This window comes from Staurois parvus, unplaced genomic scaffold, assembly GCF_062004578.1.
Source record: "Staurois parvus isolate SC_StPar_1 unplaced genomic scaffold, SC_StPar_1.0 ptg001051l, whole genome shotgun sequence".
NCBI lineage: Eukaryota > Metazoa > Chordata > Amphibia > Anura > Ranidae > Staurois > Staurois parvus.
This window is the reverse complement of record NW_028318847.1, coordinates 2,000,238-2,023,364: the sequence shown is the minus strand read 5'-3', so window position 1 is coordinate 2,023,364 and position 23,127 is coordinate 2,000,238. Positions and strand designations below refer to the sequence as shown.

The window sequence follows — 23,127 nt, the reverse complement described above, 5'->3', positions numbered from 1 at the left end:
GAAGTAGAAGAAGAAGAAGAGGATGATGAAGAGGAAGAAGAAGTAGAAGAAGAGGATGATGATGATGATGAAGAGGAAGACGAAGAGGATGATGATGATGATGAAGAGGAAGAAGAAGTAGAAGAAGAAGAGGATGATGATGATGAAGAGGAAGAAGAAGTAGAAGAAGAAGAGGATGATGATGATGAAGAGGAAGAAGAAGTAGAAGAAGAAGAAGAAGAAGAGGATGATGATGATGAAGAGGAAGAAGAAGATGATGATGATGATGATGATGATGAAGAGGAAGAAGAAGTAGAAGAAGAGGATGATGATGATGGAGAGGAAGAAGAAGTAGAAGAAGAAGAAGAGGATGAAGATGATGAAGAGGAAGAGGTAGTAGAAGAAGAAGAGGATGATGATGATGAAGAGGAAGAAGTAGAAGTAGCAGAAGAGGATGATGATGATGAAGAGGAAGGAGAAGTAGTAGAAGAAGAAGAAGAGGATGAAGATGAGGAAGAAGTAGAAGAAGAAGAGGATGATGATGAAGAGGAAGAAGAAGTAGAAGAAGAAGAGGATGATGATGATGATGAGGAAGAAGTAGTAGAAGAAGCAGATGATGATGATGAAGAGGAAGAAGAAGTAGAAGAAGAGGATGATAATGATGAAGAGGAAGAAGTAGTAGAAGTAGAAGAAGAGGATGGTGATGATGATGAAGAGGAAGAAGTAGTAGAAGAAGTAGAAGAAGAGGATGATGATGATGATGAAGAGGAGGAAGAAGAGGATGATGAAGAAAAAGAAGAAGAAGAGGATGATGATGAAGAAAAAGAAGAAGAAGAGGATGATGATGAAGAAGAGGAAGGAGAAGTAGAAGAAGAAGAAGAGGATGAAGATGATGAAGAGGAAGAAGTAGAAGAAGAGGGTGATGATGAAGAGGAAGAAGAAGTAGAAGAAGAAGAGGATGATGATGATGAAGAGGAAGAAGTAGTAGAAGTAAAAGAAGAGGATGATGATGATGAAGAGGAAGAAGAAGTAGAAGAAGAGGATGATGATGATGAAGAGGAAGAAGTAGTAGAAGTAGAAGAAGAGGATGATGATGATGAAGAGGAAGAAGTAGTAGAAGAAGTAGAAGAAGAGGATGATGATGAAGAGGAGGAGGAAGAAGAGGATGATGATGACGAAGAAGAAGAGGATGATGATGAAGAAAAAGAAGAAGAGGATGATGATGAAGAAAAAGAAGAAGAAGAGGATGATGATGAAGAAAAAGCAGAAGAAGAAGAGGAGGAGGATGAAGCAGGAGAAGAAAAGGAAGAATGAAAAATTTGAGGAATTCCAGTACGGCAAAAAGTGTCCCTGCAGAGAGCTCCGCTATTTCTCTGACAGTTCCTTGACATTTACAGCGGTTGCAACATTGTATCTATTTGTTTCCGAATAAAAACATCTGTATCCTAAATGGAAACAAATAGATACAATGTTGCAACTAGAGATGAGCGAATCGAACTAGGCGAACCGGAATTCGAGTCGAATTTCAGGAAATATTCGATTCGTGTCGAAACCGAAATTTTGCCTACTTCGGGTGCGCGAATCGAACATTTCCCGATCAGCCGGCAAAAGTGTCCCTGCAGTGAGCTCCGCTATTTCTGACAGTTCTCTGACAGAAGGAACACATGTTTAGCGGTTGAAACATTGTATCTATTAGTTTACATTTAGGATACAGATGTTTCAACCACTGTACATGTGAAGAAGTTGTGAGAGAACTGTCAGAAATAGAGGAACTCTGCACATACACTTTTTGCCGGCTTGGAATTATTCTTCTTTTCATCCTACTTCTTCTTCTTCTTCATCCTCAGAAGAAGAGGATGAGGATGAGGATGAAGAAGAAGAAGAAGAAGAAGAAGAAGAAGAAGAAGAAGTAGGATGAAAAGAAGAATAATTCCAAGCCGGCAAAAAGTGTATGTGCAGAGTTCCTCTATTTCTGACAGTTCTCTCACAGCTTCTTCACATGTACAGCGGTTGAAACATCTGTATCCTAAATGGAAACTAATAGATACAATTTGTATCTATTAGTTTCCATTTAGGATACAGATATTTCAACCGCTGTACATGTGAAGAAGCTGTGAGAGAACTGTCAGAAATAGAGGAACTCTGCACATACACTTTTTGCCGGCTTGGAATTATTCTTCTTTTCATTCTTCTTCTTCTTCCTCATCCTCATCCTCATCCTCTTCTTCTGAGGATGAGGATGAAGAAGAAGAAGAAGAAGAAGTAGGATGAAAAGAAGAATAATTCCAAGCCGGCAAAAAGTGTATGTGCAGAGTTCCTCTATTCTGCAGATACACTTAGAGGAGCTCTGCAGATACACTTAGAGGAGCTCTGCACATACACTTTTTGCCGGCTTGGAATTAATCTTATTTTCATCCTACTTCTTCTTCTTCTTCTTCTTCTTCTTCATCCTCATCCTCAGAAGAAGAAGAGGATGAGGATGAGGATGAAGAAGAAGAAGAAGAAGTAGGATGAAAATAAGAATAATTCCAAACCGGAAAAAAGTGTATGTGCAGAGCTCCTCTAAGTGTATCTGCAGAGCTCCTCTAAGTGTATCTGCAGAATAGAGGAACTCTGCACATACACTTTTTGCCGGAAACCGCTGTATGGAGTGAATGTCCCAGAACTGTCAGAAATAGACTATTTATGACAGTTCTGGGACATTCACTGCATACAGCTGTTTTAACCGCTGTATGGAGGGAATGTCATGGAACTGTCAGAAATAGACTATTAATGACAGTTCTGGGACTGTCCTTCAATGCAGCGGTTGAAACATTGTATGTATTTGTTTCCATAAATGGATCCATTTATGGAAACAAATACATACAATGTTTCAACCGCTGTATGGAAGGACAGTCCCACAACTGTCATTAATAGTCTATTTCTGACAGTTCCATGACATTCCCTCCATACAGCGGTTAAAACAGCTGTATGGAGTGAATGTCCCAGATCTATCAGAAATAGACTATTTATGACAGTTCTGGGACATTCACTGCATACAGCTGTTTTAACCGCTGTATGGAGGGAATGTCATGGAACTGTCAGAAATAGACTATTAATGACAGTTCTGGGACTGTCCTTCCATGCAGCGGTTGAAACATTGTATGTATTTGTTTCCATAAATGGATCCATTTATGGAAACAAATACATACAATGTTTCAACCGCTGTATGGAAGGACAGTCCCACAACTGTCATTAATAGTCTATTTCTGACAGTTCCATGACATTCCCTCCATACAGCGGTTAAAACAGCTGTATGGAGTGAATGTCCCAGATCTATCAGAAATAGACTATTTATGACAGTTCTGGGACATTCACTCCATACAGCTGTTTTAACCGCTGTATGGAGGGAATGTCATGGAACTGTCAGAAATAGACTATTAATGACAGTTCTGGGACTGTCCTTCAATGCAGCGGTTGAAACATTGTATGTATTTGTTTCCATAAATGGATCCATTTATGGAAACAAATACATACAATGTTTCAACCGCTGCATGGAAGGACAGTCCCAGAACTGTCATTAATAGTCTATTTCTGACAGTTCCATGACATTCCCTCCATACAGCGGTTAAAACAGCTGTATGGAGTGAATGTCCCAGATCTATCAGAAATAGACTATTTATGACAGTTCTGGGACATTCACTGCATACAGCTGTTTTAACCGCTGTATGGAGGGAATGTCATGGAACTGTCAGAAATAGACTATTAATGACAGTTCTGGGACTGTCCTTCAATGCAGCGGTTGAAACATTGTATGTATTTGTTTCCATAAATGGATCCATTTATGGAAACAAATACATACAATGTTTCAACCGCTGCATGGAAGGACAGTCCCAGAACTGTCATTAATAGTCTATTTCTGACAGTTCCATGACATTCCCTCCATACAGCGGTTAAAACAGCTGTATGGAGTGAATGTCCCAGATCTATCAGAAATAGACTATTTATGACAGTTCTGGGACATTCACTGCATACAGCTGTTTTAACCGCTGTATGGAGGGAATGTCATGGAACTGTCAGAAATAGACTATTAATGACAGTTCTGGGACTGTCCTTCAATGCAGCGGTTGAAACATTGTATGTATTTGTTTCCATAAATGGATCCATTTATGGAAACAAATACATACAATGTTTCAACCGCTGCATGGAAGGACAGTCCCAGAACTGTCATTAATAGTCTATTTCTGACAGTTCCATGACATTCCCTCCATACAGCGGTTAAAACAGCTGTATGGAGTGAATGTCCCAGATCTATCAGAAATAGACTATTTATGACAGTTCTGGGACATTCACTGCATACAGCTGTTTTAACCGCTGTATGGAGGGAATGTCATGGAACTGTCAGAAATAGACTATTAATGACAGTTCTGGGACTGTCCTTCAATGCAGCGGTTGAAACATTGTATGTATTTGTTTCCATAAATGGATCCATTTATGGAAACAAATACATACAATGTTTCAACCGCTGTATGGAAGGACAGTCCCACAACTGTCATTAATAGTCTATTTCTGACAGTTCCATGACATTCCCTCCATACAGCGGTTAAAACAGCTGTATGGAGTGAATGTCCCAGATCTATCAGAAATAGACTATTTATGACAGTTCTGGGACATTCACTGCATACAGCTGTTTTAACCGCTGTATGGAGGGAATGTCATGGAACTGTCAGAAATAGACTATTAATGACAGTTCTGGGACTGTCCTTCAATGCAGCGGTTGAAACATTGTATGTATTTGTTTCCATAAATGGATCCATTTATGGAAACAAATACATACAATGTTTCAACCGCTGCATGGAAGGACAGTCCCAGAACTGTCATTAATAGTCTATTTCTGACAGTTCCATGACATTCCCTCCATACAGCGGTTAAAACAGCTGTATGGAGTGAATGTCCCAGATCTATCAGAAATAGACTATTTATGACAGTTCTGGGACATTCACTGCATACAGCTGTTTTAACCGCTGTATGGAGGGAATGTCATGGAACTGTCAGAAATAGACTATTAATGACAGTTCTGGGACTGTCCTTCAATGCAGCGGTTGAAACATTGTATGTATTTGTTTCCATAAATGGATCCATTTATGGAAACAAATACATACAATGTTTCAACCGCTGCATGGAAGGACAGTCCCAGAACTGTCATTAATAGTCTATTTCTGACAGTTCCATGACATTCCCTCCATACAGCGGTTAAAACAGCTGTATGGAGTGAATGTCCCAGATCTATCAGAAATAGACTATTTATGACAGTTCTGGGACATTCACTGCATACAGCTGTTTTAACCGCTGTATGGAGGGAATGTCATGGAACTGTCAGAAATAGACTATTAATGACAGTTCTGGGACTGTCCTTCCATGCAGCGGTTGAAACATTGTATGTATTTGTTTCCATAAATGGATCCATTTATGGAAACAAATACATACAATGTTTCAACCGCTGCATGGAAGGACAGTCCCAGAACTGTCATTAATAGTCTATTTCTGACAGTTCCATGACATTCCCTCCATACAGCGGTTAAAACAGCTGTATGGAGTGAATGTCCCAGATCTATCAGAAATAGACTATTTATGACAGTTCTGGGACATTCACTGCATACAGCTGTTTTAACCGCTGTATGGAGGGAATGTCATGGAACTGTCAGAAATAGACTATTAATGACAGTTCTGGGACTGTCCTTCAATGCAGCGGTTGAAACATTGTATGTATTTGTTTCCATAAATGGATCCATTTATGGAAACAAATACATACAATGTTTCAACCGCTGCATGGAAGGACAGTCCCAGAACTGTCATTAATAGTCTATTTCTGACAGTTCCATGACATTCCCTCCATACAGCGGTTAAAACAGCTGTATGGAGTGAATGTCCCAGATCTATCAGAAATAGACTATTTATGACAGTTCTGGGACATTCACTGCATACAGCTGTTTTAACCGCTGTATGGAGGGAATGTCATGGAACTGTCAGAAATAGACTATTAATGACAGTTCTGGGACTGTCCTTCAATGCAGCGGTTGAAACATTGTATGTATTTGTTTCCATAAATGGATCCATTTATGGAAACAAATACATACAATGTTTCAACCGCTGCATGGAAGGACAGTCCCAGAACTGTCATTAATAGTCTATTTCTGACAGTTCCATGACATTCCCTCCATACAGCGGTTAAAACAGCTGTATGGAGTGAATGTCCCAGATCTATCAGAAATAGACTATTTATGACAGTTCTGGGACATTCACTGCATACAGCTGTTTTAACCGCTGTATGGAGGGAATGTCATGGAACTGTCAGAAATAGACTATTAATGACAGTTCTGGGACTGTCCTTCAATGCAGCGGTTGAAACATTGTATGTATTTGTTTCCATAAATGGATCCATTTATGGAAACAAATACATACAATGTTTCAACCGCTGTATGGAAGGACAGTCCCACAACTGTCATTAATAGTCTATTTCTGACAGTTCCATGACATTCCCTCCATACAGCGGTTAAAACAGCTGTATGGAGTGAATGTCCCAGATCTATCAGAAATAGACTATTTATGACAGTTCTGGGACATTCACTGCATACAGCTGTTTTAACCGCTGTATGGAGGGAATGTCATGGAACTGTCAGAAATAGACTATTAATGACAGTTCTGGGACTGTCCTTCAATGCAGCGGTTGAAACATTGTATGTATTTGTTTCCATAAATGGATCCATTTATGGAAACAAATACATACAATGTTTCAACCGCTGCATGGAAGGACAGTCCCAGAACTGTCATTAATAGTCTATTTCTGACAGTTCCATGACATTCCCTCCATACAGCGGTTAAAACAGCTGTATGGAGTGAATGTCCCAGATCTATCAGAAATAGACTATTTATGACAGTTCTGGGACATTCACTGCATACAGCTGTTTTAACCGCTGTATGGAGGGAATGTCATGGAACTGTCAGAAATAGACTATTAATGACAGTTCTGGGACTGTCCTTCCATGCAGCGGTTGAAACATTGTATGTATTTGTTTCCATAAATGGATCCATTTATGGAAACAAATACATACAATGTTTCAACCGCTGCATGGAAGGACAGTCCCAGAACTGTCATTAATAGTCTATTTCTGACAGTTCCATGACATTCCCTCCATACAGCGGTTAAAACAGCTGTATGGAGTGAATGTCCCAGATCTATCAGAAATAGACTATTTATGACAGTTCTGGGACATTCACTGCATACAGCTGTTTTAACCGCTGTATGGAGGGAATGTCATGGAACTGTCAGAAATAGACTATTAATGACAGTTCTGGGACTGTCCTTCCATGCAGCGGTTGAAACATTGTATGTATTTGTTTCCATAAATGGATCCATTTATGGAAACAAATACATACAATGTTTCAACCGCTGCATGGAAGGACAGTCCCAGAACTGTCATTAATAGTCTATTTCTGACAGTTCTATGACATTCCCTCCATACAGCGGTTGAAACCGCTGTATGGAGTGAATGTCCCAGAACTGTCAGAAATAGACAGAAACTGTCACAGAACTGTCCTTCTTCTCATCCTTCTCCTTCTTCTCATCCTTCTTCTCATCCTTCTTCTCATCCTTCTCCTTCTTCTCATCCTTCTCCTTCTTCTCATCCTTCTCCTTCTGCTCATCCTTCTTCTCATCCTTCTCCTTCTTCTCATCCTTCTCCTTCTCCTTCTTCTCATCCTTCTCCTTCTCCTTCTTCTCATCCTTCTCCTTCTCATCCTTCTCCTTCTCCTTCTCATCCTTCTCCTTCTTCTCATCCTTCTCCTTCTTCTCATCCTTCTCCTTCTCCTTCTTCTCATCCTTCTCCTTCTCCTTCTCATCCTTCTCCTTCTTCTCATCCTTCTCCTTCTCCTCATCCTTTTTCTTCTCATCCTTCTCCTTCTCCTTCTTCTCATCCTTCTCCTTCTTCTCATCCTTCTCCTTCTTCTCATCCTTCTCCTTCTTCTCATCCTTCTCCTTCTTCTCCTTCTTCTCATCATTCTCCTTCTTCTCATCCTTCTCCTTCTTCTCATCCTTCTCATCCTTCTTCTCATCCTTCTTCTTCTCATCCTTCTCCTTCTTCTCATCCTTCTCCTTCTCCTTCTTCTCATCCTTCTCCTTCTTCTCATCCTTCTCCTTCTTCTCATCCTTCTCCTTCTCATCCTTCTCCTTCTCCTTCTTCTCTTCCTTCTCCTTCTTCTCATCCTTCTCCTTCTTCTCATCCTTCTTCTTCTCATCCTTCTCCTCCTTCTTCTCATCCTTCTTCTCATCCTTCTTCTTCTCATCCTTCTCCTTCTTCTCATCCTTCTCCTTCTCCTTCTTCTCATCCTTCTCCTTCTTCTCATCCTTCTCCTTCTTCTCATCCTTCTCCTTCTTCTCATCCTTCTCCTTCTTCTCATCCTTCTCCTTCTCCTTCTTCTCTTCCTTCTCCTTCTTATCATCCTTCTCCTTCTTCTCATCATTCTCCTTCTTCTCATCCTTCTCCTTCTTCTCATCCTTCTTCTTCTCATCCTTTTCCTTCTTCTCATCCTTCTTCTTCTCATCCTTCTTCTTCTCATCCTTCTCCTTCTCATCCTTCTCTTTCTTCTCATCCTTCTCCTTCTCCTTCTTCTCATCCTTCTCCTTCTTCTCATCCTTCTCCTTCTCCTTCTTCTCATCCTTCTCCTTATTCTCAGCCTTCTTCTTCTCATCCTTCTCCTTCTCATCCTTCTCCTTCTCATCCTTCTCCTTCTTCTCATCCTTCTCCTTCTTCTCATCCTTCTCCTTCTCCTTCTTCTCATCCTTCTCCTTCTCCTTCTTCTCATCCTTCTCCTTCTCCTTCTTCTCATCCTTCTCCTTCTTCTCATCCTTCTCCTTCTTCTCATCCTTCTCCTTCTTCTCATCCTTCTCCTTCTTCTCATCCTTCTCCTTCTTCTCATCCTTCTCCTTCTTCTCCTTCTTCTCATCATTCTCCTTCTTCTCATCCTTCTCCTTCTTCTCATCCTTCTCATCCTTCTTCTCATCCTTCTTCTTCTCATCCTTCTCCTTCTCCTTCTTCTCATCCTTCTCCTTCTTCTCATCCTTCTCCTTCTCATCCTTCTCCTTCTCCTTCTTCTCTTCCTTCTCCTTCTTCTCATCCTTCTCCTTCTTCTCATCCTTCTTCTTCTCATCCTTCTCCTCCTTCTTCTCATCCTTCTTCTCATCCTTCTTCTTCTCATCCTTCTCCTTCTTCTCATCCTTCTCCTTCTCCTTCTTCTCATCCTTCTCCTTCTTCTCATCCTTCTCCTTCTTCTCATCCTTCTCCTTCTTCTCATCCTTCTCCTTCTTCTCATCCTTCTCCTTCTCCTTCTTCTCTTCCTTCTCCTTCTTATCATCCTTCTCCTTCTTCTCATCATTCTCCTTCTTCTCATCCTTCTCCTTCTTCTCATCCTTCTTCTTCTCATCCTTTTCCTTCTTCTCATCCTTCTTCTTCTCATCCTTCTTCTTCTCATCCTTCTCCTTCTCATCCTTCTCTTTCTTCTCATCCTTCTCCTTCTCCTTCTTCTCATCCTTCTCCTTCTTCTCATCCTTCTCCTTCTCCTTCTTCTCATCCTTCTCCTTATTCTCAGCCTTCTTCTTCTCATCCTTCTCCTTCTCATCCTTCTCCTTCTCATCCTTCTCCTTCTTCTCATCCTTCTCCTTCTTCTCATCCTTCTCCTTCTCCTTCTTCTCATCCTTCTCCTTCTCCTTCTTCTCATCCTTCTCCTTCTCCTTCTTCTCATCCTTCTCCTTCTTCTCATCCTTCTCCTTCTTCTCACCCTTCTCCTTCTCCTTCTTCTCATCCTTCTCCTTCTCCTTCTTCTCATCCTTCTCCTTCTCCTTCTCCTTCCTCATCTCCAAGGGCATTTAAATTAAAGGTACAGTGTTCTGCACTAATTTAAAGGCTCTCTGAAGCCTAGAAACCCTTTAAATAAGTCATCTTCGTAGCGGAGAAATTCGCATCGAATCGAATTTCACACTGGAATTCGCCGAATCAGCCGAATCGAATTTTTCATTTCTTCGCTCATCTCTAGTTGCAACCTCTGTAAATGTCAAGGAACTGTCAGAGAACTGTCAAAGAAATAGCAGAGCTCTCTGCAGGGACACTTTTTGCCGGCTCTAGACGGGATGAAAATCGGCCGATTTTTTTTACCATTGATGGTAACGTCAGCCGCTTGAACGACCAATTTTTCGTTTTTAAAAGAAAAATCTGCCGTTTTTCTCCCCATCTATGGCCTGCATAACTTTGAAAAGCATCTACTACTAGAGCTAATCATCCCACTTGTCACAAGTGGTTGTCGGATGCGGGCAGAAGGCGGTGGAATCCGAATCCTGAACATCAGGAACTGTTTGTGCTTGTGGAGTACAGCCAGGCAATAGGCATTTCGTGCAGGTAATGCACTTGAAAAGGAGAGTCAAAGTGCGCTCTTACAATGGGATGTGTATAGAAGAGACAAAGCTATAGTATGTGACAAGGGCATGGATATAACAACTGCTATGCCAGAAGGAGGGATTGCAGGGCAGCCGGTGGTTGAGGGCACATTAGCCGCTGCATAGGTTGTTCCTGTCCAGTCAGATGGACCAATTAAGGGCACATGCATGGCAAAGGTGTTATCCACAGCGCAACAACGGAAGAGTGTCAAGTGTAAAAATGTTAGTATAACTGATTATGACTTGTAGTGGCTCCCTGATGCTGAGGCCGAGGGGAGAAGTTTGGAGACCCTCTGAATAACAGCACTGATAGTATCAGAGATCGTGATGGTGAAACATATGATCTGTTAATGATAGGTACAGCTAACAATGCCCTGCGGTCAGCTGCATTGCTTTGGCACTCAGCAGGCAAACAGCTGATGTTTGAGTCGAACTTACGTTTGAATCGAACATCGAGTCCAACACTATATGTGGTATGAAAATGGCTGGTACATAGTTACATTGTTACATAGTTAGTCTGGCTGAAAAAAAGGCAAAAGTCCATCCAGTTCAACCACTAAAAAAAAAAAAAAAAAAAAAAAAAGAAGTTATAATCCTATACCCACAGTTGATCCAGAGGAAGGCAAAACAAACCCCAGCAAGACATGATCCAATTTGCTCCTGCAGGTAAACAAAATCCTTCCTGATCCCCAGAAAGGCAATCGGATATTCCCTGGATCAACTTTACCTATAAATGTTAGTATCCAGTTATATTCTGTGTATCTAAGAAAGAATCCAGGCCCCCTTTAAAGCAATCTACTGAGCTGGCCAGAACCAACTCTTGAGGGAGTCTATTCCACGTTTTCACAGCTCTTACTGTGAAGAAACCTTTCCGTGTTAAATTTCTTTTCCTCCAGCTGTAAAGAGTGCCCCCTTGTCCTCTGAGATGACCTCATGGTGAATAACTCTACACCGAGTTCACTATATGAACCACTGATGTATTTATACATGTTGATCATATCCCCCCTTCTCAAGAGAGAATAAATTCAGTTCCTCTAATCTTTCCTCATAGCTGAGCTCCTTCATGCCTCTTATCAGTTTAGTTGCCCTTCTCTGTACTTTCTCCAGTTCCCCAATGTTCTTTTTGTGAATTGGTGCCCAAAACTGAACTGCATATTCCAGGTGAGGTTTTACTAATGATTTGTACAGGGGTACAGTAATATGATCTCTATAGTAATATGAGTCTATACCTCTTTTAAAACAAGAAAGGATTTTTCTCGCTTTAGAAACCCCAGCTTGGCATTGCATGTCATTATTAAGCTAGTGATCTACCAGAACTCCCAGATCCTTCTCCACCATTGATTCCCCCAGCTGTACCCCCCCCCCCTAGTATGTATGATGCATGCATATTCTTAGCCCCCATATAGTGGTGCATAACCTTACATTTATCAACATTAAATCTCATTTGCCACATAGTTGGCCAAATAAACAGTGCATTGAGGTCAACTTGTAAGTTGAAGACATCCTGTAAGGACGTTATTACACTGCACAGCTTGGTGTCATCTGCAAAGACTGAAATGGGATTTTTAATCACAGACCCTATACTGTTTATAAATATATTAAGAAGTAAGGGTCCCAACACTGAACCTTGGGGTACACCACTGACAACCCTAGACCATTCAGAGTATGAATCATTAACCACTTCTCATTGAATATGATCTTTTAGTCAGTTTTCTATCCATTTACATAGAGATTTTTCCAAGCTTGTAGACTTTACCTTACACATTAGCCGTGTGCGGGGATCTGTTTCAAACGCTTTTGCAAAATCCAAGTATACCACGTCCACCGCCACCCCTCTGTCCAAGGTTTTGCTCACCTCCTCATAAAAAGAAATCAGATTTGTTTGACAACTTCTGTCTTTCATTAATCCATGCTGTCTGTTGCTTAAAATATTTTTTTTCAGCAAGAACTCATCTATGTGGTCTTTTATTAAACTCTCCAGTATCTTCCCAACTATAGAAGTTAAATTAACAAGTCTATAATTACTTGGTAAAGATTTTGACCCCTTTTTGAATATTGGCACCACATTGGCCTTACGCCAATCCAGTGGTACTATGCCAGTCATTAAAGAGTCCCTAAAAATTAGAAACAATGGCTTTGAAATGACAGAGCTGAATTCTTTAAGATGTATGCCATCCCGTCCAGGTGCTTTATTCACCTTTAAACTGTCTAAATATTTTTGGATCATATTAATTGTGAGCCAATGTGGATCATCTGGAGCTGTGTCAATACCATGCCCATTATGGACAAGAGCTCCCCCACGCTCCTTTGTATACACAGAGCTGAAGAAGGTATTTAATAAATTTGCCTCCTCTTTGTCCCCAGTCACCCACTCTAGATTATTTTATAAAGAGCCTACATGCTCGGGCCAGACTTTTTACTATTAATATATTTGAAGAATTTTTTTGGGTTTGTCCTGTTATCTTTTGCAATCTGTCATTCGTTTTCAATTTTTGCGGCCTTTATTTCCTTTTCGCATATTCTGTTATATTCTGTGTAATGTTTAAATGGTGATAGTGTTCCTTCATTTTTATATTTAATAAAATCTCTTTTCTTATTATCTATAGCTTTTTTAACTTTGGCCGTAAGCCACATCGGTTTGATTTTTAGCCTTTTAAACTTGTTGCCCATGGGAATATATTTTGCAGTGTGTTCACATACAGTCTTTTTGAAGAATTCCCATTTCTGTGTTGTGTACATTAATGCCAATATTCCCTCCCAGTCTAAGTCTTGGAGAGCAGCTCTCAGTCTTGGAAAATTAGCTATCTTAAAATTGAGCATTTTTATTTTTCCCGTAAGTGCTTGCTGTATACAGCTAACAAATGAAATCATGTTATGGTCACTGCTACCCAGATGTTCTTTCATGTGGACATTTATAATAAGCTCTGCATAGTTTGAGATTACCAGGTCCAGCAGAGCATGATTCCTATTTCAATCTGGGCAAGGAGCAGAGTCTTCACCTCCTCATTAACACTGGGAGGCCTATAACAAACTCCAATGATTACCTTTGTAGCACCCACCCCCATGTGCAGTTCCACCCATAATACTAATAGTTTTACCACGTTTGACAGACAGAGGCTGTAAACCACTAGGGTACTATAGGCAGCAGAAGTGTAAAGAAAAAGGCCCGGGCTTGTGACCTCTGTGGAGTGTTCCTGGGAATATCAGTAGCCTGCACCTGTGAATCAGTGTCATCCGGGTGAAAGAAACAGATGCTCCATCTACTCCTCTGCAAGGTTCACCTGGAATTACATACTACCACACTCATATAATGCTTTCCTCTTCTACAATCTCTGGCACCCAGGTGTGGTCTTCCTTCTCATCATTCCCACCCTCAAGCTCAAACGTTGCAGCTGCAGGAACACTACTGGAAATTGCTTCTCCATGCTTGGTGTCCCTTCTCTCTATGCTTCTGCCAGTCTCCTCAAGATCTGATAAAATGAATACCTGTGTATCCCCCCTGCAGAAAGTTATTGATGGTGTGCTCAAATAATTCAGCTGTCTCCTCAGTTCCAGTTTTCAGGGCAATGGCTGGATTGGCTATAGAAGAGGAGGAATAAGAGGGCACATTTTCAGCTGCTGATGACGCTGCTCTAGTCTGCAGCGAAGGAGGAGGACTTAAGATGAAGATGGGGTGCTTTATTGTTCTGCATAATGTGGTGATTTGCTGGTAACAAAGATCAGCTTTCCCCTTGAGTAGTAAAGGCTAAAAGCACTTACAAGATATCAGTCAGATAAAAGATCATCAGGTATAATGCCAGGGAGACACACTGAGCCGACCAGCGGTAGCGAGTGTGATGGATCGCACGGGCAAGATGACCACTGTACTTCCAGGAGAGGCGTGGAACACACACGCCGGAAGTGACATCAAGGGGTGGTAACACATGTCGGAGCAAGTGCAGACACTCCTTCCTGAGACTGTGAACCCGCGTGATAGCAGCCACTACTTATAATAAGTAGGGACGAGAACTGGAATAATTAACAAAGCGACCAATCAAAATGGGTACATTGAAATAAAAGAGCCTCAAAATAGTTGTCGCACTGACACCTAGGGGATTTCAAGAAAAAAAAAAGAATATACAGTTGTGTTCAAAAGTTTGCATACCTTGGCAGAAATAATGAAATTTTGGCATTGATATTGAAAATATGCTGATCATGCCACAAAACTGTCTTTTATTTATGGATGGTGATCATATGAAGCCATTTATTATAACATAGTTGTTTGGCTCCTTTTTAAATCAAAATGATAACAGAAATCACCTAAATGGCCATGATCAAAAGTTTACATACCCTGGAATGTTTGGCCTTGGTACAGACACACAAGGTGACACACACGGGTTAAAATGCCAATTAAGGTTAATTAGAGGTTAATGTGGCTTTTTAAATTGCAATTAGTGTCAGTGTATAAATAGTCAATGAGTTTTTTAGCTCTTACGTGGAAGCACTGACTAGGTTAGATACTGAGCCATGGGGATAAGAAAAAAACTGTCAAAAGTCCTGCGTAACAAAGTAATCTTATTTTATAGAGATGGAAAAGGACATTGGCATATTCAAGGCTTTTGGACATATTTTATCAGTACTGTTAAATCACCTTTTAAAAAGTGGAAAGTTCGGGGATCTCTTGATACCAAGCCAAGTACAGGTAGACCAAGAAAGATTGCAGCCACAACTGCCAGAAGAATTGTTCAACTGCTCATAAGGATTTTACAACAGTAAAATCAGTCTGTATATGCAGTAAATCATGCTGGTTATACTCACTCTGGAACCTAAGGGGTTAATCCTCTGCGTTGTGTAAAAAGGCCATTTAATCCTTTCTTCTCTGTTACTCCCCTTTTTCAAGTGACCACCTCTTATCTCCTGATAAGACAGACTGAACCATTGGCATTTTGCACATGCTCAGTTTGGTGTGTTGCTAAAGAGTTTTTTTTTCTTTCTTGGGAGAGTGCATGTGATCAGCACAGGGCCAATCTGCACTGGTCAGACAGAGGTCAGAGGTTTTCCATCCTCCTACAGCAGAAAGAAAACTCCTCATACAAGCTTTAGTTAGTTCTTGGCTGAACACTGATAGAAGCCACAATACTGCTCTAACTTCTGATGAATCCTGGGTTTAGTAACACTTTAAGATTAAGCAAAAAAAAAGGAAACCCATACTTCTCATATAAATGCATTATTGGTAATGGTTTGTTGGCCCAGCAATGAACAAATTAATTTGTGTGCGGTTTCACCAAACTGTGAACATGTAAAGTTGTGTCTACCAAAATGTAAATCTCATTGCTAGAAATGACCCTACCCCCCTAAAAAGACACATAACCCCTGGAAAAATGTCCATGAATGTTCCCCTGATGTGAAGCAAGTTCTGCTAGAACTGCATTGTTTTATTTGGACAAGTAGAAAGACTTGTGCATCCTGATAGGATTGCAGGGAGTGGTGAGAAGGAGTGCCTTCATTTTCCATTGTCATATATGCACCACCATGGAAGCTGACATGGAATAGAGCTGGACATGTACTATACAGATGGACTTTGATGAGGCAGTGCAGCTTCTACATATACTTGCAAATGTGCAACTAAAATATCTGTTTTTAATGCAAATTGTTAGACTTTTTTTTTCTGCCCTGTGAGCCAATTTTGAATTATTTGTTCTGTACCAAGTCCTTTCATATACATCTGTAGCACCCTGCTATAGCTCAAATTGCAGAATGCTAAAAGAGACACAAGGTGGCAGTGTCCTGCAATGCATTGCACACATACCAGTAGAAAAGCTTTATGGACTTTGTATGCTGAACCGCAGGACTTGGCTGGGAGATGTTGACGCAGAGAACTACATTGCCCAGAAGAGCTAGCTAATGGATAAGGGCAGATAAATACAGGAGCCTGGGAATCAGCAGACAGGAAGTGAGCTGGGAGAGCTGGAAGGCAGATGTGAGGAGAAGACTGTGCAGAATGCAAGAGGGCCAGACTGGGCTGCAGAGTGTGAGAGAGGAGAAACAAGAAGGAATAACTGACTGCTAACATCACCAACCAATCTGGAGAACTATCCTGTCGATATGTGGCCTGGAGTGCTGTCTGGACTGAACTCTGCAGGCGAGACTGGAGGATCACTGGGGGCCAACCAATAAGTGAACACTGACATTCTCAAATCAACTATTTTTAATCTAGTTGCTGACATTGATCACAGTTAGCACGTTGCGGCCTAGTTCCCCCAGCTTATTAGCCAACACATCCTCAGCATAATCCAGTCATCAGAGCCTACTGCAGTGTCCACCCTCTGCACACCAAGTCACATCACTGCTTCTTTAGCAATTGGCTTATATTTATCAAGGGACATTTGTCACCGTTGCCAGTTGCTATTGCAGTTTGGAGAGAAATTGCCCCTTTACTAGCAAGTACTTTTACCCAGCCATTATACCTTTTGCCTAAAACCTTTATCTCACCTGGTGCATTAAAGGGAGGGACACAGTCCCAAGTCTAGTGCCACTTAAACGGTTAGTGTCTGTTCTTGCATTAAATCCTTTGAGGGACTTACAGCTTTTTGCAACTAAAGAGATCTGATTTTTTTGGTAGTGCACAAACTGGGCCCTAATGAGCGTGCAGAAGATCTTTAACTGCAGTTAAAGGGACATGAACCTTCCTAATTAAAGATTTGCCTCAGATTTGAACCTAGCCATCAGCATCAGAGGGCCCAACGTGAGCTAGCCTTACTCTTATAAAGCGTTTCTTTGCTCACTGGGACAGAAACATATCGGAGTTGGTTAAATTCTGAATAGCAGGACCTTCAGTATGGATTGAGATTAATGCTGTCTGTGTTGACTTTTGCCTAGAATTGCTAGGAGTGATAAATGCTATTACATACACGCATGTTACTCTATGCTGTTTTACTGTGGTTACCTTCAACTTTAACAAATTATCAGTTCACTGAAACTCAGGTGTGTCTATTTTCTGGTGATAATCAGAGAGGTTGTGTCAGGGCAGGAGCTGTGGATCTGACAGGCAGGCCTAGTGGCAGGGTCACGCACTGACTGACGATAACCACCACCCACAGACCGGAGTCCCTCAGGGCACGGAGTCTAAGTCCCAGGCTGCCCTTCACTAGGGCCCCTGATGGTGGGGATGGACTTGACGCAGCCAGGAACCAGGTCACAGCCCCTGCAACTCCCCAGCTGCGGTAATGGCCGCCACCAATGGCGTGTAGCTGGTAGGAACCAGATCAGACAATAGCGTAGTCGGGCAGGCCGGGTCAACAACAACGGGACAAACGGTACAGAACAGTAGACAAGAATAACAGGTCACAGGTCGGGTTCAGCAACGGGAGGTCAGATCAAAGGAAAATGCAGAGAATGGTCTAGTCAAAAGCAGAGTCAGATTCCAGGAGAGTCACAAGAGTATAAACAGAGCTATTGCAACACTTACACACAAGACACAAATGCAGAGAGCATTTGCAGACAGCAGGCTTAAATATGATGAACCACACCCTTCTGAGGAGAAGCCGCAGAAGCCTGAAGGCATAAAGGTTCCCACCATGCTTTGCAGAAACCCAAGATGGACACCAGCACATGGGATGCACAAGCTCTGAGGAAAGGTAGGACCTTGACAGGTTGCTCTGGCCAGAAGTGTGTGGTGGTGTCAACAGGCAAGAGCGACAGGGAGCCCAAAAAAAACTCAGCGATTCCTAAGGGGGTAGTACTACACATCTTTCTCTAAAAGTTAGGTATAAATTGGGTCAGTTGTAACTTTTTTATCTAGTGAGAAGGAGTGGGTCTTTGCTACCACGAATGCTTGGAGTCCCTCTTGTGGAAGTGGATGTTGACCTGTGTATCAAGGGAAATTAGATCATCCAGATGGGGAGGCAAGGGTCTTCTGACCAATTTACCCTTTTTTTTCCTGTCCTTCAGGCCCTGCCAGAAGATAGCCAGGAGGCCCAGCCCTGAAGAAAGGATGCAGGAATGTACCATGTACTGGTTGACATTTAAATGTACCCAGCTGCAAGGACACAAAAGAGCAGAGCTCAGCAAACAAGAGTGTACTAGATGTGGTTGTGCCCATCTGCAAAGATGAAGAAGCAGTGTGGCAAACAGAGTGCACCAGAAACTAAGCCAGAAAGCAGAAGTGCCAGGAAAGGCACACCTGGAGCGATGCCAGAAGCCAAGAGAGACAGAAAACAAATGCCAGAAATAAGACCAGTGGTCAGGGATGGCAGATGAGGGTATCTGGAGTGATGCCAGGAGCAGCAGATGGCAGGAATAAAGCCAGAGGACAGGAGCGACCAGTGGAGCTATCAGAGTGATGCCAGCAGCCACAAATGACACAGGAAGGTGCCAGGAATGATGCTAGTGGCCAGGAACAATAGAGAGCAAGCCTGGAGTTGTTGCTTTGTGGACTAGGTAGGAGTGGCAGAAGCACAAGGAGGTTCAGGACAGACTGGGCAATATTTGTAGGGGGCCATAATTACTAAACAAATTTTGGACAGGCATCTGTCCACTGAGGACCATGGATCTTTTAAACCACAGTTACACTTCAACACCTAGGGCATGGGTGCTCAATCTGTGGCCCTCCAGCTGTTGCAGAACTACAAATCCCATCATGCCTCTGCCTTTAGGAGTCATGTTTGTAACAGTCAGTCCTGCAATGCCTGATGGTAGTTGTAGATCTGCAACACCTGAAGGGCCACCGATTGACCATCCATAACCTAGGGTAAATCTAGGAAGTAAGCACAGCCACGAGCCCTAGGGGATACAATACTGGAATTAAGACAATAAGTCTCAATGCTTAAAGTTAAAAAAAGTAAAAAGGAGATCATTTACCAGTTCTAGGCGCAGTGTGCATGCTCAAGAATACACACATGCTTAAAAGGATAAGTTCACCTTTCGTAACATGTTACTGTAACACTAGTCCCTGCACCCCTCGATCCCCCATTGTGACAGCTAGTGGGTGGGGGGAATCTTCTTCATTCACATCATTCATTCACAGAGGTCTGTGAATGGGAAACTATAACTCTGACAGCCTTTGAGGCGGTCATCTTGTACGTCTCGAACTACTACTGAACTGTTGAGCGCTGTGGTAGTTCATCGATTCTGTCAGTGTAAAACTACCTGCCCATACGATATACAAATTGACAGCTCACAGTGACAGTCTGCAGGAGTCCTGCATGGCACCAGCAATCTGATGATCACTGGTGCAATGCTTTCCAGGCATATCTGCAAAAAAGGGCTATTCGATGGATATGGGGAGCCTTTTGTCTGACCATGCAATATTATATTGTTATTGATTCATCCTTTGCAGATATGCACCTAGCATCTACTCCTCAGGAAGTACACTGCGTTCCATGAAACACGTCGAGTTCTTGGATGCAATTATACAATCATGCATTCATATTGGAAATTAGTATGTAAATTAATATTACTTCTATGTATGAACTTATATTGCAATAATTTTTTGTGGATGTAGATTCTAAATGTGATTATACATATTATAAATCATCTCAACGTGATTTTTTACTTGATTTTTTTGTGATGAAATGCGTACACATTAATACATTTGCAATCATCTGTATGGATTACACAATTATCTGTATCTATGGCTTAATTTAAAGTCCCAGGACATACGGATTTTGCGTAGATATGTATTGAGGGATAGAGGCACATGATGATAATATGGTGTTCCGGACCACAATTTTCAATGGATTACCTGCAATAAAATGTGCATCTTATTTTTTTTTTGTTAAAGTAAACTTATCCTTTAAATAGGACTTTCAGTTTTGTGGGTAAACTAAGATCTGTGGCAATGCACCAGTTATGAGGCCTTGGAACTCCCAACTCCTATAAAAGGTATTAGCATTCATTTTTAAATAGTTGGGTTAACAGTTAAAAAAGCAGATGATGAAATCTATAGTAAAAGTGAGACTGCTACCTTTCACAGCTTCTTTGTAAACAGTAGTAACCAATTGCTATAATAAAAAGGATAAAAACGAGCGCTAGGTATCAAGTTGCTTGCATAAAAGGTGAAACCTTATACCCTCTATATAAAAGGTAAACAGGTATGCAGCGCTAAAAAAACAATAACAAACAGTAAAGTGAAATTAGTGCAGACGCCTTGTAGCGCTACAGTGATACAATATGGAGTGAATCATCCCAAGTTGACGTATTGGCAAAGTGAACAAATAAATGTAAATCAGATGAAAAAAAGTGACACACTAAACAGGCTGAACTGCTGTAATACTGACACTCAGTGGCTGAATGTCTCCTTGCCATGGGAACTCTGCCATACTGAAGTTTCTATCTGCACAACCCAGCTCTGATGAAGAAGGGAGCACCCTTCAAAACGCGTTAGCCTTCACCCCCCCCCCCCTTTTTGATTTACCTGTAACCCTGTTTGGATTATGGTTACTTATGCCTGTTATACAATCATTTTGTGAGTATATTTCCTTATTAATAAAATTAGTCACTATGTATTGAGGTAATGCGCAAGGTTTGTGCGCTCTCTTTCATCCTCCTCTACAATTAGAAGACCCCTATGTGAAGCCAAGCTATCTGCAAGAACCCCCCGCAAAGTCCCACTGTTGAAAAAAAGATGTGTGCTGAAGAGGTTACAATTTGCCAAAGAGCACATTGACTGGCCTAAAGAGAAATGGCGCAACATTTTGTGGACGGATGAAAGTAAGATTGTTCTTTTTGGGTCTAATGGCCAGAGACAGTTTGTGAGACGACCCCCAAACACTGAATTCAAGCCACAGTACACTGTGAAGACAGTGAAGCATGGTTGCGCAAGCATCATGATATGGGGAGGTTTCTCATACTACGGTGTTGGTCCTATTTATCGCATACCAGGGATTATGGATCAGTTTGAATACATTAGAATACTTGAAGAGGTCATGCTGCCTTATGCTGAAGAGGAAATGCCCTTGAAATGAGTGTTCCAACAAGACAACGACACCAAACACACCAGTAAACGTGCAACATTTTGGTTCCAGACCAACAAGATTGACATTATGGAGTGGCCAGCCCAATCCCCGGATCTTAATCCAATAGAAAACTTGTGGGGTGACATCACAAATGCAGTTTATGAGGCAAAACCAAGAAATAGAGAAGAACTGTGGAATATAGTCCAATCATCCTGGGCTGGAATACCTGTTCACAGGTGCCAGAAGGTGGTTGACTCCATGCAACACAGATGTACAGCAGTTCTCAGAAACAGTGCTTATACAACTAAATATTATTAAGTGATTCAAAGGAAGCTAAATCTTCAAACATTTTTCAGTTTATATAGTGAATGTTTGAGTTTGTAAAGAAGAATACAAACACTGCTATTTTTTTGAACAGTCTAATATTCACTTTTCTTCAATTTTTTTTAGAGGAACAACACAAATTTGATATATTTTTCTTCATGTTTTGATTTGGAATAGAATGTGTAGTGTTCCCAATGCATCTATGTGTATGGAAATAAAATCTATTAGAAGGATTTTGAGCTTTATTCACATTTTTCAACACACTGCTATTATTTTGAACACAACTGTAAATATATACACACACACACACACACACACACACACACACACATATATATATATATATATATATATACACACACATACATACATACACACACTATATTTTATATAATATGTAATTAATCAAATGCATTGCCACATACACATCTTTACAAAGCCAATAACATATGCAATCCACACATACCCTGTTGAACTACACCTCTGCAACTAAAAAGATACAGTTTACATGCTAATTAACATACATTATTACAGCAAAACACAATCATACTGTAAATACTTACATTTTCTTTACAATAAAATTGTATTAGAATGTTGACCAGATATCCAAAAATCGTCTTATGTAGAAAACAAAAGACCGAAAGCTGCCTGTAATGTGACGGACTATGAGTTTTAGCGTAAACATGGGGAGAATGCAGAATGTCTGCTTCTACTTGTTTCATGCATTTATTTTTAAAATGAATTTTAAATGTATAACAAATGACAGCGTCAAGCCTTCGTGTCATGTTAAACCTGTTTTTTGTGTATAAAAGGGTAGAGAGAAGTCTGTGTACTGAGTAATTATGACAATCTGATCAGTTCACTCTTTCTATAGCTGCTCACAAATGTGGCAGTAAGTTTTCTAGCAAAAGTGAAAGATATACAAGGAGTTCTCTTCTTCGTGTTTTGCTGTAACAGTAATTTTAGGCTGTGTTCATTTTAAAACCCCTGCTAGAAAAATGAGCTGATTTCATGCTGACCTTCTAACATAACTTGTTTTAATTACTTATACCCACCATCCCTTCCCAACTCCAATGCCTAAAAAAATAAGTTAGGGCAAGTTAAAATCGTTAGGAATAGGAAATGTTGAGTTTAGATATTCTTTGATATGTACCATATACTTGCATGGAAATCTATCCTGTTCTCTTTGTATTGCTTATTTTTTGTGAAATGCCTTGTGTTCCTGCCAGTCACTCTGCTTTTGTATTAAAAACTGACTACACCGACACTCTAAGGGTCTTCTTCTTGTTATGGGGGATTCGAATGTTACCTTAGATTCCACACTGGATAGGCGCTACGCACAAGGAGCGACCCCCTCTCATGACTTGGTGCTGGAGGAACGTATGCGCTCTCTTTTGCGGACGGCGGGGCTAGCGGACGTCTGGA

At 41.1% G+C, this 23,127-nt stretch overlaps 1 protein-coding gene across 1 annotated transcript in view; it reads right to left on the bottom strand.

The window, feature by feature from the left end:
- Window positions 1-22,678, bottom strand: part of LOC149440821 (transmembrane protein 272-like) — an 88,991-nt gene extending 66,313 nt beyond the window's left edge. Inside the window, exon 1 of the mRNA XM_089658039.1 lies at window positions 22,266-22,678. Coding sequence (XP_089514165.1) covers window positions 22,266-22,267 — 2 coding nt within the window. The 5' untranslated portion in view covers window positions 22,268-22,678. The remainder of the gene's footprint in view (window positions 1-22,265) is intronic.
- Between the last annotated feature and the right edge of the window lie 449 nt (window positions 22,679-23,127).